The 18,530-nt window shown below is 42.1% G+C and overlaps 1 protein-coding gene across 1 annotated transcript in view; it reads right to left on the reverse strand.

Annotated features, from left to right (window-relative positions):
* Positions 1 to 2,115: 2,115 nt before the first annotated feature.
* KAT6A (lysine acetyltransferase 6A) overlaps positions 2,116 to 18,530 on the reverse strand; it is a 31,369-nt gene continuing 14,954 nt past the window's right edge. The window contains exons 8-18 of the mRNA XM_059870676.1: positions 17,537 to 17,850; positions 16,252 to 16,370; positions 15,662 to 15,777; positions 14,710 to 14,851; positions 14,100 to 14,261; positions 13,098 to 13,191; positions 11,617 to 11,848; positions 10,355 to 10,565; positions 9,009 to 9,701; positions 8,038 to 8,356; positions 2,116 to 7,172 (exon numbers count right to left, since the gene is read on the reverse strand). Of these exons, the coding sequence (XP_059726659.1) occupies positions 4,591 to 7,172; positions 8,038 to 8,356; positions 9,009 to 9,701; positions 10,355 to 10,565; positions 11,617 to 11,848; positions 13,098 to 13,191; positions 14,100 to 14,261; positions 14,710 to 14,851; positions 15,662 to 15,777; positions 16,252 to 16,370; positions 17,537 to 17,850 (4,984 nt within the window). The 3' untranslated portion in view covers positions 2,116 to 4,590. The remainder of the gene's footprint in view (positions 7,173 to 8,037; positions 8,357 to 9,008; positions 9,702 to 10,354; positions 10,566 to 11,616; positions 11,849 to 13,097; positions 13,192 to 14,099; positions 14,262 to 14,709; positions 14,852 to 15,661; positions 15,778 to 16,251; positions 16,371 to 17,536; positions 17,851 to 18,530) is intronic.

Raw genomic sequence — 18,530 nt, forward strand, 5'->3', positions numbered from 1 at the left:
TTCTGAATTACCTCGCTGGTGAGCTTTCAGAAGTGCCATAACCCTCTCAGATCATTCTCCTTTCAGTCACTTTCTCTCAAAAACCACAACTCCAGTCCCCCAGCAGCAGTTTGTTGCTGTAGGTTGTGTTCAAACTCTTCCCTGCACATGGAGAGCTGGGAGCAGACACTTTGCTTCACCCCCCAGCTGGAGCAGGGCTGGCAGTGCTGAACTGAGCAGCTCTCCCCTGGCCACAGGGGATCCCTGGCTGGGCCCTGCAGAACCTGCAGGAGCAGCTGTTCACACCCTGCTGCCACAGCTTGGTGCTCTTCAAAACCAGATTTCAAACCTGCTTTGGATTGGCAATTCTCCCAAAGCAAAGCAAAGCAAAGCAAAGCAAAGCAAAGCAAAGCAAAGCAAAGCAAAGCAAAGCAAAGCAAACCAAATCAAACCAAACCAAACCAAACCAAACCAAACCAAACCAAACCCAACCCAAACCAAATCAAAGCAAAGCAAAGCAAAGCAAAGCAAAGCAAAGCAAAGCAAAGCAAAGCAAAGCAAAGCAAAGCAAAGCAAAGCAAAGCAAAACAAACCCAACCCAAACCAAACCAAATCAAACCAAACCAAACCCAAACCAAACCAAACCAAACCAAATCAAACCAAACTAAACCAAAACCAAATCAAACCAAACCAAACCCAAAGCAAAGCAAAGCAAAGCAAAGCAAAGCAAAGCAAAGCAAAGCAAATCAAACCCAAACCAAATCAAACCCAAACCAAACCAAACCCAAACCAAACCAAACTAAAACCAAACCAAACCCAATCAAACCCAAACCAAACCCAAACCAAAACCAAACCCAAACCAAACCAAACCAAACCCAAACCAAACCAAACCCAAACCAAAACCAAACCCAAACCAAACCCAAATCAAATCAAAGCAAAGCAAAGCAAAGCAAACCAAACCCAACCAAACCAAACCAAATCAAACCAAACCCAAACCAAGTCAAACCAAATCAAACCCAAACCAAACCCAAACCAAACCCAAACCAAACCAAACCAAATCAAAGCAAAGCAAAGCAAAGCAAAGCAAACCAAATCAAACCCAAACCAAACCAAACCCAAACCAAACCCAAACTCAAACCAAACCAAACCAAACCAAACCAAATCAAACCAAACCAAACCCAAACCAAACCAAACCCAACCCAACCCAACCCAAACCAAACCATTCTCTAATGGTAGGATCTGATAGTTTGTTGGCCAAGATTCTCAAAGAGAGGTCACCTAGCTCATGGCTCCAACCAAGTGTGGTTGTCATCAAGTCAGCCCACACACAAACTGACCTGGGTGTTTTGTTGTTACTTCTTAATTAACAACCAGTTAACAATCCAGCCTGTTTGATCAAACATTGCTTTTTATGAACAGCTTGTGCCTTCTTGTAGACAGCCTTGCGACAGCACATCTGTGGAACAGCCTCTGGAAGGTTCCTGAGTCTCTGCATGGCTCGGGCCAGCCCTGGGGGCACAGGAGGCCGAGGCAGGGGCTCTCTGCTGAGGATTGTCATGCTTGTCACAGGGAAATTCAATTGTCACAGGGAAATGGAAGCACTGATCCCAGCCGTGCTGGAACTGTGCCTCCCTCTAGCGTTGTCAGAGCTCTGAGCTGGTGGGGAACGCGCAGGAACGCTGTGGGATGGCATCCCAGGGATGCAGCTGTGCCTTCAAGCTGCAGGGCAAGCCTGGCTGGGGAAAACTCCTCCTCCTCCTCCTCCTCTTCCAGGTTCTCTTACAGATGGAAGAGCAGCTGAAGGGGATGGAGGGAACTTCAGACACACCCTGCCAGTTTTAAAGGACGCGAGTCAAAATTACAAATTGAAGCTGGTAAAAGCCAGGACCTCGCTTGGTTTTGGTCAGCCTGGGTAGAGAGGAGTTTGAAGGTGGTGATTTCTGGAAAAGCTTCAAGTTTGTTCTTCTTTTTCTCTTATTGGACATTCTAGATAAAAATTAACATGATCAGGAGGTCTCATAAGTGAATTCTCTTTCAGTGAAAAGGCCCACAGGGAATCATACTCCCAGGACCAAATAGCAGGGACAACACTCAGCACCCAAATGGAAGAACAAAAATTTACACGCACAACTGACATCCAAAATGGCTCAACATAATTTATTTTTTTATGTTAAAATGTACAGAGTTCTTTTGAAAGTACTTGCTAGAAAGGGGAAAAAAAAGTGATATTACATACAAGGAGAGGAAGGGAGACCATCCAGCCAGGAGCGTATGACATGGAGAATTACAAAGGCATCTAGGCACCCCCTTCCCCTTAGCTTACAAGTCACCATGAACAAAGTACAAAGAGGTTACAAAACAGGAAAAGCAAATATAAACAGACAGGAATAGACTCAGCTTCATTTGTACATGCGGCTTTTAGAGGCATCTGGAGCTCCTATTCACACACTCTAGAGATCTCTTTAAAGAGAATTTTATCTTTCTTAAAATAGTTTTTAATATTCTACAACAAAGATAAAAAATTTTAAAGATGGAATGAAATGAAAAAGCTCTTATTTTTAAAAGGCATCGAAGTCACTAACAGTGAGTTTTTTTTTTAATTTCTTTTAGAAGATTACCCAAGTTATCTTGCTAAAAATACATTTTTTTTTTTAAACAGAAGTGAAAAAATGGTAGGTACCAATATTACTGCGTTGGATAATTTCTTTTTATATATAGAAAAGAACTTTTTTTTTTTTCTACAATAGTTCTACAGTCACAAAGGTTTGTGGAAAAGGGAGCTGCCCAATTGATAAAAAAACCCATACAAAACCAAACCAAACATAAAGGCAAACAAACTAAATTCATGGCCCTCGTTTCAACAGCTTCTCCTCCTGTCTCAGACCCACCCCCACCCCAGGAAGCAGCGACACAGCTGAAGATCTAAGAAGAGAGGGCAGCACAGTGCGCTTTCTACACGGGTTATTTGGAACTGGAATAGTATATACAGAGAAATGGGGTCCTACACAGCCTTGTACATGCTCAAAACTAAACAGAAATAAAAAGTGGAAGTCCTTTGAATTCTGCCTTTTATGGTTAGCAGTTACTGGAGGAAAGTCCATTTTAGTGCATCTGAAGAAACCCCAACTTTTAGATTCTTTTGGTTTAAAAACAAAAGGAATTAGTCTTATTAATGTGTCTGCATTTCTACTTCACATACAATAAAAAAAAGAACTTTACATTAAAGGGTTGTCCCTTTTTGTATTGGGTGACATGCCAGCAGTGTAGCCAAAATGAATGCAGATTGGATTTTGCAGCAATAAACAGCAAAATCCTGCAGCCTAGATCCTGCTACGGTGTTGGGACGGTTTCACTGCTGCAAAAGAGGCTGATTCCCTTCTTTTCCCCACACGGGATCAAATGTGTGGCTGTTTCTACAAAATGGAGATCAAGCACAGAAAGAGAATCAGGAAAAACATCGCTGACCCCCGGAGAGCGGCACATTCAGCACCTTCCTAGCCCAGACCAGGAATGGAAGAGTGACAAGGACACCACAGGCTGCTCAGCCCAGTCACCAAATGCACACTTTTTCTTCCAGCATTGCCCAAGCCAAGAGATTTAACTGGAAACAGCTGCCTCTGAGCTCAGTCTGCCTCCAAAGGCTCAGAACCAAAACCCTCAGCATTTCCAGGTAGGAACTAAAGCAGTCTGGGATCTCAGAGCTGTGGCTGGTCACCAGAAGAGCCTGGAACCATTTTCTTGTCCTGACAGACCAGTACCCACCCCGTCCTCTTCACCACTGCAGAAGGGATACAGAACAAGTTCTCTCTTGAGATGCTTCCAGCAGTTCAGTGACAGAACATGTGTGCATGCATGCACATGTGTGTTCACGTGCACGTCTGGGCGGTGCGTGGGATCGTTTGAAAGTTACATTATAGTTTCAGCATAAAACATACAATTTCAATTAACTCATCTACAAAAACACCAATGTGAATGGTTTATTGTTTACACTTAACTCCAAATTTTACTGAGGGTGAGTGAGGGAGTCAAGGAAAATTAAAGCTTTTTCCTGACTTGCAGAAATAAAGATTTTCCTTTATCCTCTGTGTCCCCTTCCAAATCTCCCAATAAGTGCCTCCTGCTAGAAGTAGGAAATGTTAGGTGGGGTTTAGAGGGAGGGGTTGTTATTCTTTGAGATGTCAAACATTTTACATGGCTGCAGCGCTAGAAACTGCATACAGAGGGGCACAGGGGAGGGAAAAGGACATATATTGAAAAAAAATTTAGGAAGATGATTTCACGTTACACATAGTCTGTCCACTTTGTCAGCAAAGTAAGGCTCTTTTTAAATTATGAGAAGATTTTGTGCATGTTTCCCCTCTAAAAAACATCTGTAAGTGATTTTAGCTGTAAAATGTTTGACGATTGTGAAGAAAAGAAAAACAAACGAACAAACGAAAATCAAAAAAAATAAAGACCAGGCTTCCTAAAAAATAAAATAAACCAAAGAAAATCCCTCTAAATCTACAGCAATATTTTAACTGGAAAAAGGTCCATTTTCTCTGGTTCGTCAGTATAAAAGGTTCCTTTATTTATATTTATTTCAGTTTTTAGGATGCAAGTCGATCTTGCTCATCTTCTCATGTATGGTCCATTAAGAGACTGCTTGGGCACCCCAGCAGCATTCATGTAGCTGTGATGGGAGGGGCCAGTGTACATCATGTTTCCATGAGGATTTGGCTGCATAGGCTGCTGGGTATAGGCCTGGCTCCCCATCATTCCCATCTGCATCTGCATAGGATACTGTGCTGTCTGATTCATGTAGGCAGGATTACTGTGGTAACTGCTGTTCATCATGGGCTGGGTCATCCTGTAGCTGTTCATGGCGTTCAGGTTCATATTCATGGAGTTGACGTTGTAGGGCGCCGTCGGCATCAGGTTGACGCCCATGTTCATGCCCCGCTGCACGGCCAAGGTCCGGGGCCCGGCCTGCATGGCCACGGCCGGGGGGCTGCGGCCGTACAGCTGCTGCTGGTGAGCGCTGGCAGAGGGCAGGGGGGCGGATTTGGAGCGGATGGAGATGTGCCCCTTGACCGGCATCTGGCCCTGCAGCCTCTGCGTGTGCGGGATGCCGATGTTGGTAGCGGACATGTTGCACTGAAGCAGAGGGGATGTGAGGTTCATGGTGGTGGAGGCCAGGTTTGGTGGGGGTGTCATAGTGGCTTGTGCTTGTGGGGTGCCGGCCAGGGGGTGAGAAGGAGCCAGCTGAGCCAGCCCCGTGTTGGAAAGAGAAACGCTGGTTGCATAGGAAGTCACAGCAGGAGAATGGCTATAAGGCATGGCATGAGGGTCCATAATGGTGTTTGTCAGCTGCTGCAACTTGGCTAAACTGAACGTGGCTGATGGCTGCGAATAGCTCCCGGCACCGAAATCCCCTGGAATCCTCTCATAGATACTTATGTTACCGGTGCTGCCCGATTCGGGTATTTCCATGATCATAGGTGCTGGGGTGAAGCTGTTGTTCATGCTACACTGAGATAACGGAGGTTGCTGCTGGGGGGGAGGGGGGGGCTGGGGCTGCTGGGACTGAGGCTGCTGCTGTTGTGGCTGTGTTGTTGGTTGCTGGTTACTTGGGGGCCTTTCTACTACACAGCTCTGAGGTGACTTGATATTACAGTTTGCTGCAGGCTGGACACTGTTTTGCTGCATCATGCTGCAACTGCTGCCAATGTTTGCCATTTGCTGAGTGACAACACAACTGTTCTGAGTGAGGCTGCTAGAAGAAGACAGTCCTCCGTACGAACAGCTGCTCTGGGAAGAGTTATTTCCACAAATGCTGCCTCCCATCGTGGAGTCATAGCTGCTGGGGTTTTCATAATTCTCTGTAGTGCTCTCAATGCTGCCAAGGTCACTGAAGCCACTATCCACCACCTGCTGGGAGTGGTCCGATACTGAAGGCACATCCATCATGGGGCTGGTCTCCATGTTCTGCATAGAGGGTGCGGACAGGGATCCTTGCTCAGGACTGATCTGTGTGTAGCTGCTCTCCAGAGCAGGCACGTTTGGGCTGCTGACAGAACGCACAGACTGGCTGGGGTGGGACTGAACAGAGGATATTGGACTGTTGTGTTCTGAGGCCTGGCAATCTTCGACCATTGATATCTGAGGATCCTCCTCAGTCTGGGTATAACTCTGCAAAGTCTGACAAGCTGCAAGAGTTTCTTCACAGTCCTGGTAAGCTACATCGTGCTCATTGCTTTCCTCCTGTGTCAGGGACTGGACTGCTTGAACAGTTTCAAGATCTAGTTCACTATGAGGAATCTCCTCCTCTTCCTTTAATTCAATTAACCCCTCTTTATTACTTTGCTCTTCTTCGTGATCGTCTTCAGACCCAGGGACGTGCTCTGAGCCCACTGATGTCTCATTGGAAGCCTGCTCTTCCTCAGAATCTGCCTCTGCTTCATCTTTTTCTTTTGCATCCTCTCTACTGCTTGGGATGCTTGTTTCTAAAAAACATTCTTGCACCTGAGGCTCCTCCTTCACCCCTTCTTTAACAGGCTGTTCCTCCAATTCTTTTTTCTTCAAAGACTCTGGATGACCATCATCTTCATCATCAGCATCATGATCTTCGTTTTGATTTGTCACTACTGCAACTTCCTCTTCTTCCTCATGGTCATGTTCAGGTTCATCTAATTCTTGCTGCTCTTCTTCTGATTGCCTCTGCTCCTCTAAAATCCGTGGCTTCTCCTCTACCTCCTCTTCTATCTCGGGTTCTTTTACTTCTGGCACTGGACTGCTGTTGCTGTCCACAGGAGAAACTGCTCTTACTTCACTGCTGCCTATGTCTTCCTCTTCTCCCTCTCCTACATCTTCTGCTTCCATATTCACATCCTCCTCTTTCCTTTCCTCAGTCAGAGGCAGGTCCTTCTGCTCAACACATTCTTCTTTATCTGAAATTTTGGATTTACGCCCTGCTTTTGAATTAGCTACCACTTCATCAACCATCTCATCCTGAGCTGACAGTGGCACCTCCTCCCGGGTCAGTTTAAATCCTGGTTTTCGACCAGGCCTTTTCTTCCAGTGGACTGGCTTTCTGCTTTTCCCTTTTGGCCATCCCTTCTTCTTTTTCACAGGTGTGGAAGTATCTGGCTCAAGTGAAGAATCTTTTGCTTCACTATTCCTCAGCATAGATAACGGTTTCAAGGGTGGGTTACCTGAAAATACAAATTGAAAGACACTGTTCAAACATTTTTGTTTGACCTAGGCATTCATGGAAGTCTTCCCAAGCATGCCCAACATGTTTATCAACTTCAATATTAGCTCAGAAATTTATTAGAATTTATTTATTAGTTTAGGAAAACTAGTCTAAATCTGAACCATTTGTTAACTGCTGCAACACAGCCTAACTGAAAGTCATCAATTAATGAGGCAACAATTTTTTCTTGTGGGCTAATGGCACCATACTTGTTTTGCACACAGTTGTTGATTTTTATTTCACTGACTGCTTTGCACTGTGTAGCCCATCAAAACAACAGGACATCTAATAAAGAAGATTGCTAATGGAGTATCTGAGGGACAGATGTGACTTCTGAATTGTCAGTGGACTCAAAGCAACCAGTCACAAATTATTTTGTTTTAAGAACTGAAGGTTCAGAGAACTTTGAGGAGATATGAGAAGCTGAGAGGGTGAACATGCCATGTGATGAAGAAGAGGATATCAGAAGAATATTTAATATTTCCCTTTGTTATGGAAAATTGGGGGCTTGCCAGTTCATTTCTGTTTCATTTCTGTAAGTGACTCTGCTGCTTAGGTTTTTCCACAATCACAGATACTAATTCCATTAGGAAAGCTGAATCAAAAGGATAGCCTGGGATCAGGTCATTGCCAATAAGAAAGTTAAATGTAGGCACCATGTTTTCATAAAACTAGGGAATGTCTGAGGCTAGTTTGACTGCTAATTTACGCCTAACCTACATTTCAGCTGGAGTTATAAGCCAAAGAAAGCAGCTGGTTTTGTCATGAGCTGTTATCATCCAACACAATCTATCAAACTTTCACTAGTGTACCACCATACATACCATTATTGTCATCAGACTCCTCTTCCTCTCTGGACTTCCTCTTCGAAGAGGGTCTATGCCTGAGTGTGTCTGGTTGGGCTAAGTGCTGAAAGTATCCACTGGATGAAAGTTCACTCTCCTCCTCTTCATCCTCCTCCTCCTCCTCTTCCTCCTCCTCAATCTCAAATGTAGGCTCTAATTGAGGCATTGGTCGTTCAGAGTCTGAGTCCTCGAATGGCTCATCCAGCACTTCTGTGGTTTCTGAGATTGTTTCAGTGACAACGCTGCTGTTGTGGTGCTTACGCTTGCGGACCCGCCTCTTCCGATGGAGGATTGGTTTCTGGACGTGGGAAAAGAGAAGATACTTTACCATGTGCAGTAGAAATGAAACACTGGATAAATACAAAACATGAACAGCAGAGAGTTCCCCTCTAGAATCCAGAATTCACTAGAAATACTGTCTGGCACCTGCCACTTGTTAGAATTTAAACAGCTGAAGCTAAGGGCCCATCCATAACAACACTTCAAACACACTACAAAACAGATGTGAACACCTTGGAATAAGGTGCAAAAATGATACAGCAGAGAACTTTTTAGTGAAGAAAGCGTTTGCTTAGAATTCACATCTCCATGGTAAATAATTTCAAAGACTTTACACTCTGATTTCAGTTGTTTAGAGAGCATTTGCGTTTTGCAAGCTTCTTTCATAAGGAGGACTGTATCTGTTTCTATTTTGTAGGACTGAGAAAAGCTTCAATAACTAAATTAGAAAAAAAATCAAAAGCACAAGATCGAGGCTAGACTCAAAAAACCCTCAGTCTCTGACCTCTGATTCACCAAAAACCACCACTAGAAAAAGTCAGCAGGAAATACTCTGGAACACTGACCTGAACACTCAATACAGACCTTGTGAACTGCAGCACCTTCAGAAAGCCCTAACACACAGACAAAACTGGACAGCAGCCAAAAAGACCAAGAAATAAGGCACACACCTTTCGTTTCAATGTTGGCTTGGTGAGAACAGGTGGAGAGCTTGATCGAGGACTCACAGGCTCATCATCTTCCTCCTCACTGCTCTCACTAAAACACCTCAGGAGTCCCCTGTCACTGTCACTGTAGCGCCGGGGTAATCTGTCGCAGTCCTCTGGGAATCTGCATTTCAGTGACTCTGTGTTCTTTTTCAACTGGCCCCTCCACCTTTCCACAGCTTCACTGTGCTGCCGGTGGGGAGCTGCAGATTTTTCACCTTTGCCATACTGTCCCTGGGAAGCTGCAGATTTTTCATCATCTTCAGCATACCGGCCTCTGGAGGCTGGAGATTTCTCCTCACATTCACCACATCTTCCTTGCAAGGCCACTGACTTCTCCTCACAGTCACTGCACCTGCCTCGTGAGGCTGTTGACTTTTCCTCACATTCACTGCACCGTCCACTGGGAGCTGCTGTTTTCTCCTCCGTGGGCAATGCTGGCTCCTTCTCACAAAAGGGCTCATGAACTTTTTTGCTCTTGCGGTTCCATCGACCTCTTCGTGATGGCTGACTGTTTGCAGGAAGACTATCCAGGGAAAAAATGTGCTTGTTTGGTCGTGTAGAATTGGCTGGAGCAACAATGTCTGGCTTTTTTTCACTCTCTGTTGGTGAGTAAGGCTCTTGCTCTTTCTTCTCCCATGACACAGATTTTACCATCTGATTGAAATAAAAACAAATAGATTTCACACTTCTGATTTCAGCATAAATGTCTATCCTGAATTTGATTCCACAAAAGTGCTTGAGAAAAAAGCCAGAAAAGTGTAACAGAAGTGACTTTTAAAAATCCAGGATTAAAAAAAGATTTGACCTTTAAGAGATTAATGTAGTGCTAATTGCTACTCCTTTCCTCAGAGGTGATAATATACCTCAATGAGCTTCCCAACAAGTCACTTCAGTGGTGTGCCAGAATGCTGACTTCACCTTGCTACATTCAAACACAGTATTTATGCAATTTTCATGAAAAAAGCGAGGAAAAAACTTGAAGCCACTTTTCCATTAAAATGCACCATTAGTTTAATGTAAATACAGTAACAGCAGATAATTTGCCTCTTAGTATTCTACTCGGTGCTCACCACCTGATGCAAGAGTGCAACCCCTTCAAGGATTGCTCTCTAGACTCTGCCTTGATGCTTTCTCGAGTTTTATTTTCTAATCTGAAACTATAAAGATACATAAACTGACCATGACTGCACTGCTTTTTATGATTATGACAAATGCACAAGCTTCACATTTGAAATTTTCTCAGCTCTGCCTCCAAAAGCATTAAGTATACACAACACGCCACACAGAAATAAGAGATTCACTCTTACACTGGTCTCTGGATCCTTTTCTTTCTGCTTTTGTTGCTCTTCATTTTCCCCATCCTCTGTTTCCTCTTCTTCATCTTCAGAGACAACTGAGTTGGAAACTATGACAGGTGTCCAACGCAGACATTCTGCATCCACATCGATGGGCCGGACGTTAGTCCGAAGCTTTGCCATGTGCTCCTGGATCAGCTTCTCACGACGAATGATCACAAACCTGAACAGCAAGAATGATTCTCTGATCAACAACAGGGACACACTGTACAGATATATTAGAGAAAATATATTTCTCTCAATCACTGCTGCCATGAGTAACTTCAGAGAGAACAGAAACTCATTAAACAGTACAGTGTGCAGTACCATCTGACTGACCATCTCACAACTGATGGGGTGTTAAAATTCTTTCCACTTCTTGTTAATGGTGAAGCCATTATCCTTCCCTGGGTAACATTCAGCTGCAGAGTATCATTTTTATTATGGGCAAGGGGTATAGAGTTTGGGGATTGGGCAATAAAGGTGAAAGCTACTGGAGAGAAATAAAAGGACTGCTCAAGAAAAGTTGCAGTCCCACTCCCATAGTGCATTTTGTTTAAGGGTCTGAGAGAAATATCATGGGTTAAAGGCATACTGGGAGATGAGAACAAAGAATAGTCTCAAGTTTTCCAAGTAAGTTTCAACTGTAACACAAACACAACAGAATACAACCCCACTCACCAGACTGCTATGGTCTGGAACAAGACTAATTCCCAGTATTTCACCTGACTTGTCAGCTGAGCAAGCAGGCTACCTCTATTCTATACCAACACACTTCATCTCTCCCAGTGATCTCTCCCACTCTTCAAGCATTCCATGTCAACCCACACAGTTTATGGCATTTTTGAGACATAGGAAAAAGGAGGGAACCAACTGTCTGCTCATCGACTGAAAATAAGGAGCAGATCTGCAGATCTGCTGTTCTTTGCCCTATTTACGAGAGTATTAGACAGATTTGGCTGAGGGATACCAAGAAAACATGACCAGGAAACCAACTTGCTCCCTCTCACAGCAGCAAATTACTCCAAATTCCACCTCTGCAGTGCTACACAGCTGGACACCTGAACCAGCTTTGGCACTGAATGCTTCTTGCACTGCACATGAGTACCACAGTCTGAGTATTTGGACACTGTTTAGTAAAATCAAGTTTATTAGCTGTGACTTGTTTTCAAACACCATTAAATGTCAGTGAAACCTGAAGGTATTTGGGATTACAATGGGACTCCTGTACTCACTGATCACTACGGAAGTCAAGCATTCGGAGGTGATGCAGAGTGGAAGTGATATCTTGAGGGCAGATTCCAGTCAGCTTACTCAATTTCTTGATGCTTAATTGCTTGTCACGTTGATGATAAAGGCACTCCAGTATGACACTTTTCCAATAAGCCATGTATGACAGGCGCCCCAGGTCCGACAGGGGCTTCTCTGGTGATCCTGCCTGACCCTCACGCTTTGAAAGCAAATAGCCTAAAAGACACAGAAGAAAAAAGTTTCAAAATAATAGCTTCTGTTTCCACCCTTACTTCTACAAAGGCCTCAGATAATAGCTCAGTGCTGCCTACAAGATGTAGATGACAGCTCTGAAGGATACTTTGAGCTGTTGGGCCAATTTTTTATTTGCTTGTTTAAACTCCTGTTATTCAGAGATCGAGTGAGACATTTCTGAACTCTGCTGCCATCAGACACTGACTACAGGTAATGCCACGAGATGGCAGCAGGTGTCTACCTAGAATTTACACCAAGCCTGAAGCACAACTGCAACAGCAATTCTGGAAATGACAGAGGAAAAACACGCTCTTAAAATTAATATGACTAATAATTTTCAAGAAAATTCTCTACTGTCAAACTTCAGGACCATACTGGAGAGTACCAAGGTCTCTTTGCAGAGATTTCATTAATTTAAGACTGTGATACATTGCACAGGTTCAATAAAGGCCAAAAGGTTACAGCCTACCCAGTGAGACAAAAGGGGATTGATGAAAGATGACAAATGTGCCTTCTCACTGCTGTTCTCCCATAACCTGCATTTGTTGATTTCTCAAGATACATCCTTGAGTTCTTTTGCTTCACCAGTATTTTCAGGAGAACAAAAATTTATCTATAAAAGACACTATTCTCATATAATTCTACCAGTTGAGTTTTCCTCTGAACTCCAAAATTTCTGTGTCCACAGGGAGGGCTGTACTAAATGGCCCTAGGCATAATAAACAATGTATAGTTACAGGGCAAGTTTCCCTTGATGTTACAGAGATACACATACAAATCTCAGAATTACCTGAGTATTCAGAGCTTAAGCATGTCTGGTTTTATTGCTCTTAAAAGTAAATTAAAAGGTAAGACAGTTTTGCTTAAGACACTTATTCACCTAATCAAGCTGCTGAAGATTTCCATGCAGCCTTACAGGTGGTTTTCTGAACAAGGAACTACATGCACAAGACAAGCTTCTGCTATAAAAATCACTGTACTGCCATATGCCTTTAGTTTCTACCTTAAGCTGCTTACACAGACAACACTGGAATTAAGGGGGAAATGATCAATTTGTCTTTAGAGCCAAAGCTCCAACAAAAAGAGTAAATGGTGAAGTTCAGATAATTTTGTGAGCTTTAGAAGCCTTTGTCCTGAAATGTGTTTTATTTTGAAAAATATCTGCTTCTACTGTAAAGTCCTTTAAAATGTGACAAGACAGACTGAAAAAAGTAAAGAAAAAGTTCCTTACTGAAGTCAATTAGGAACCTGCCATAGCCCTTACGCTGGTATTGTGGAAGAATCATTATACAGGAAACATTGTACTTCTGTTGGCAGTGTTTTTCCTGTTGGGAAAAAAAAAGCATCATATTGAAAAAACAGATCAGTAAGAAATAGTGTAAGTTCTTCTGGAAAAGTGCCTAAGTAGTTCTATATCAAAAAGTGAGATAGGAAGCCACAGTCAAAGTTTCTTAGGAATGATAAAGCCAAGGAAAGACTTTGAAGAGACAATATTAAAGCTCTACCATCATTCCAGATAAGAAAAGCAGAAAGAATGAAAACTTGACATTTCCTTTTGCTTAGATAGTGTACAGTCAAGAACATGGGCTGCAGAGAAGGTAAATTCTAAGAATAAATCTGAAGGTAGCCAAGATCATTGCAGAAGAGTGCAATATTCCAGTGATTCTTTAAATGTTACAAGCATAACTTACCAAAATCTAATCTCATATCTGCTGTTCTGAATACTAAAGCAAAAGCTTCAAATAAAACTATTTTTAAATAATTGAAGTAACTAAAGATAAAAACCTTTATCTGAAATCTTGGCCCTGTTCCCTCAAAAAAAAAAAAAAAAAAAAAAAAAAAGGCTTCAAATCATTGCAAAGTTGCCAAACTTGTTTGGAAAACAATGTATATATAGAACAAAAGGTGAGATAAACAGAATTACCAAGCAGTTCTAGCTCACAAACAGTAGTACCCAATCTCCACCAAGAGCAGGAAGTAATTTGAAAAGTGTTTTTTTAGCCACTAAGCTGCAGTACAAGTTCCTTAGCAAGTATATGCTATTCAATATTCCAGGAAATTTGGGTTTACTGGTGGTCTCTGAATGCAATATAAACAAAATTTGGTTGCAACAGATGTCTGTAGCTGTATTACATAATTTATTATATAAAATGCAAGAGGCTAAATTACAACACTGTGAAGAATCCAAAGCAGCACTGCTCATCATACCAAACAATCTGTACCAAATACTCACCTTGGAAAAGTAGCCAACAAGGTGACAGCCCTTCACATCATTCTGTGTCAGCACGTAGAAAAGAAATGGCTCCACATCATAATAGAGAGTCTTGTGATCCAAGAAGAGTTTAGCTAACAAGCACAAATTCTGGCAGTAGATAGTGCTGACATTGCCATCAACCTTAGAGACATGAGGAAAAGTTCTGTCACTCCATTTGCTCTCATGTAAGGACAGGCTTCCCACAAGTACCCCTGTACATCTGAAATATCCTGAGAGAAGACTTCTCTGTCACAGGCAGCATCTCAAAGGACTTAAAACTTCCACAGAACAGAGGCTGTGACCAAGTCACTGTTACACTCAATAGCTTAAGAGACAACTTCAAATTAATTTTTGTAAAATAAAAATCCCAGATTTTTACAAAGTGAGTCTTCTGTGTTTTACAGATGAATAATCTGTACACAAGGTCAGTTCCTACTGGCTGCTTGCTTGTTATTCTTCACTCCTGGAAACTCAGGAGTTGCAATGTTTCAAGAATGGAGATGTTTAGCACTATGACAAATTCATCACATGATTAGGTGTAGGACCCTAATTTATAGCTAAGAGCAAGCAGCTTCATTTTCTAACTTACCTCAAAGACTGATATATTATTTTTTCTGTAAATTTCATTGGCTGGAGGATGAAACCATCCACATTTTTTCATATGCTGTTGGAGAATAGTTCTGCTTTTCATATATTTTAGACAGAATTCACAAAGGTACAACTTCGGTAGCCTGTAAGCAAAGATAAAGAACAGAGACTGAAGACAGATTTTGTAAAAACTTCCTCACCCCTGCTGACAGAGAGCTTGCTGAAAACAAACCCACTATACACTCACCTTGTGTGGGTGCTAATGAGGGCAAAACCACATCACCAAAGTTAAAGTCATGACACTAATTCTGTCACAAATGCATATTTTAAAAATGCCTTTCATGCCCTGCATAATTACATTGACATTATTAAGTTCTGCCAGAAGAAATATATTAAAATCCTAGGAAGAAAACCAGTAACCCTTCCCAGTTTTCCCAGTGATAAATATTTCCTATTCCCTTCTTGTCCTCACTGTCACAGACACAACCCCAGCTGTCTGCACATGAGTGATGGGTCACATCACCACCTACCCATCTGCTTTAAAACTGTTTCACACACTACACTGACATGAACACCTGGAATGCAAGCACCCCAAAAATCCTTGTGATTTAACTCCATTTATACACTGCAGCTTCAGCAGGAATGTCTGTACAGCTGGAATCATTCCCCATGACAGACCACATGTTCTCATTAAGTGGCAGAATAAAGTTTCACTTCATTTTCTTCCTCTAGCTATAGCCCTTACAATTCATTCCTCCTTCTGAATAAAGTTCAAGGAGATTGCAGTTTAGACAACTTGCAAAGTTCCTAAGCAAGAGAACAACAAAGCAACTACATGTGCAGCACTGCAGAAGAATATTTCAGACACCAAAATGTAGGAACCAGCAGATTTCTCTGCCTGCTGGAGCACAGCTTTCCCACAAACACTGGAGAAGAACAAAGAAGAGTCTTACCTTGAGTATTCCTGTGGATATGGGGAGGAGTACCAGGTCTGGATTTCGTATTTGCCAAATTCTATAACAGAAGGGCAGCGCACTTGTGGATCAGGAGGCCCAGTCACCCCTACTTTCTATGCAAGGGGAAAAAAACCCTTGTTTTTTTCATGAATTTCCAAGTGAAAGACTTTTAAGATAAAATAAATGAAAACATTTTGATCTAGACAGTCCATCCTGCTCAAACTCTCTGGTAATTAGGAAGATGCAGATGTTGCCCTCTGACACTAAAAACCAGTACCAGTCACACTTCAAGCAAACATGGGATCCACAAAAAGAAAGAATTAATAAACTTTATCATAACCATGTATCTCCACTACCATTCACAGTGTTGCATGTCACAGTTTTAAATTCAAATTAGTAGAAAGTGAATATTTTTTGAGTGTTCTTGTAATTTTCTTACTTGTTATTTCAAGAGTGAAGAACAGAAACATAAACTGCTCCTGAGGTTAAAAACTAGAATAGGAAAGGATTTACATCACACATTAGTGTCTTCCCAGCTCTCAGACTAGATGGACTACTGTGAATGGAGCAGCTACATTTAACTTTACCTGCAGTGCTTGTTCCTGAATATCTCGAAACAACTCCATGTCTTTTTCATTCAAGACATCCTGGCTTCCAAAAAAACGCTCCTCAGTTTCTTGTTTTCCATCCCAGCCATCCTGATTGTCTGTAAACAAAAGAGGAAATTGTCTTCACACACATTTACAAAAAAGTATTTGCTTTTAGTGCAGTGACAAACAACACCTGGCTGCATTCACACACTGTGCCAGGTTTTTTTGATGGGATTTTCTATTCAGATTTGGGATCACAAAGCAAGAACAGGTTCCAGATTTGGGACCATGTAAGTACTGTCCTACATTCAAGCAGGCCCAAATGTTGCCACCTAATATTCACAGTACCATGAGGGCATAAATGGCTTGCCACTAAGCCTGTTTTTCACAAACAAGGATCACAGCTATTTAAACACTGCATCTGGCAAAACCAAAACCAGGACACCTACATTTGTCACCTTAGAAATAGCCCTTCAACAAAAACAAACAAACCTAAAGAAAAAACCCAACAAAACCCTCTAGACACTTCACCTCACTCCCAGCTGTTCTTCCAGCACCTGCCAGGTTAATGCAGGTAACTATTCTAAAGCTTAAACACAGTATTTTATTGTGGAATGTTTCCCAATGCCTGCTTAGGACCAATTCAGGACCCTCCAACAAAACTGTAAATATCCAAATACAGAAAGGAAATAAAGGTCCAGGCATAGATAATATCTTAAGATAGAAAAGCAAAAAAAACCAAGGAAAGCAGAACTGCATTCCAAAGGGAAGGGACAGTTTTCAGCAAGAAGATGTCAAGCTGCACAAACAGGCTCCTCTATGGCTGAGAAATTTAAGGAACATTTGCATGCATCCATAGATTGGAAACTCCTGGGTCTGAGAGACTGGTTTTAGTTATCTATTTTCCATTTCATACTTCTGCCCTCCTGCTCCTAATTTTTATGAACCACTGCCTATGTTATTTCTTTCAAATGTGCCATTATTTAGCCCATTTCCTAGGCTGTCTGCAAATGCCTCCTTACCAATGGGCATTCCACCTCACTGTAATCATTTAACCCCTCACAACACCTTGTCATCATATATAAAGAGGCTAAAATCTCTAGGGTCACCTCCTTTTTCCAGCTTCTATTTTACCTCAATGCACCAAAGCTAAGTGCATTCCAGTGTTAACTTTCAGCTCAAAGTCTCCAGCCTCTAACAATTCAGTCAGTTCAACCTCCTAGCCTTTGAACATTTGCTTGGCATACAGGATACTTACATTGGCAGGGTGAAAAATCTTTACCTGTGGGCCATTCTGAAGTGCTAGATTTCCTGGTACCCTTTTTCCTGATCCTATACTGCTGAGAATAATCAACCACTTCTCCTCGAGCTTTTCGTCCATCAGGGGAAGGAGTGAAGAATTTAGTAAGGCCATCTATAAGCCCTTTGGTTTTCTTGTTAAACTTCAAGGGGTTGCTGCCATCTCTGCAGAAGTCCAAGACATCTGTCTGCTCCAGGTATCCTCCTTCTGAGGATGCTGACTGGCTGGACACAGCCATCTTACGCTTCCGACCCCGACCAGGACCGGTGCGAACTTTGCTGAAAGGACCTTTTGATCTAAAGGATGAGAAAGGGAAAGATATTGTCAAAAGATATGGAAAGGTGGCCTACCACCTTCTCTACCTATTTACCAACCACACAGAATGTGCACTGAAGAATTTAAGAATATGGGAGTCATCAAGAGTCTGTACCCTTCAGCAGGCAGGATTTAAACATCTCGGTAGAAGGTGCTGTACAATTTTTCTTACACTGAACATTATGTGAAACTAGTAGAAGGTGCTGTACAATTTTTCTTACACTGAACATTATGTGAAACTAGTAGAAGGTGCTGTACAATTTTTCTTACACTGAACATTATGTCTAACTAGTAGAAGGTGCTGTACAATTTTTCTTGCACTGAACATTATGTCTAACTAGTAGAAGGTGCTGTACAATTTTTCTTACACTGAACATTATGTCAAACTAGTAGAAGGTGCTGTACAATTTTTCTTACACTGAACATTATGTCAAACTAGTAGAAGGTGCTGTACAATTTTTCTTACACTGAACATTATGTCTAACTAGTAGAAGGTGCTGTACAATTTTTCTTACACTGAACATTATGTCAAACTAGTAGAAGGTGCTGTACAATTTTTCTTACACTGAACATCATGTCAAACTAGTGGAAGGTGCTGTACAATTTTGCTTACACTGAACATTATGTCTAACTAGTAGAAGGTGCTGTACAATTTTTCTCT

The sequence above is a fragment of the Haemorhous mexicanus genome, chromosome 30, assembly GCF_027477595.1.
Source record: "Haemorhous mexicanus isolate bHaeMex1 chromosome 30, bHaeMex1.pri, whole genome shotgun sequence".
NCBI classification, from domain to species: domain Eukaryota; kingdom Metazoa; phylum Chordata; class Aves; order Passeriformes; family Fringillidae; genus Haemorhous; species Haemorhous mexicanus.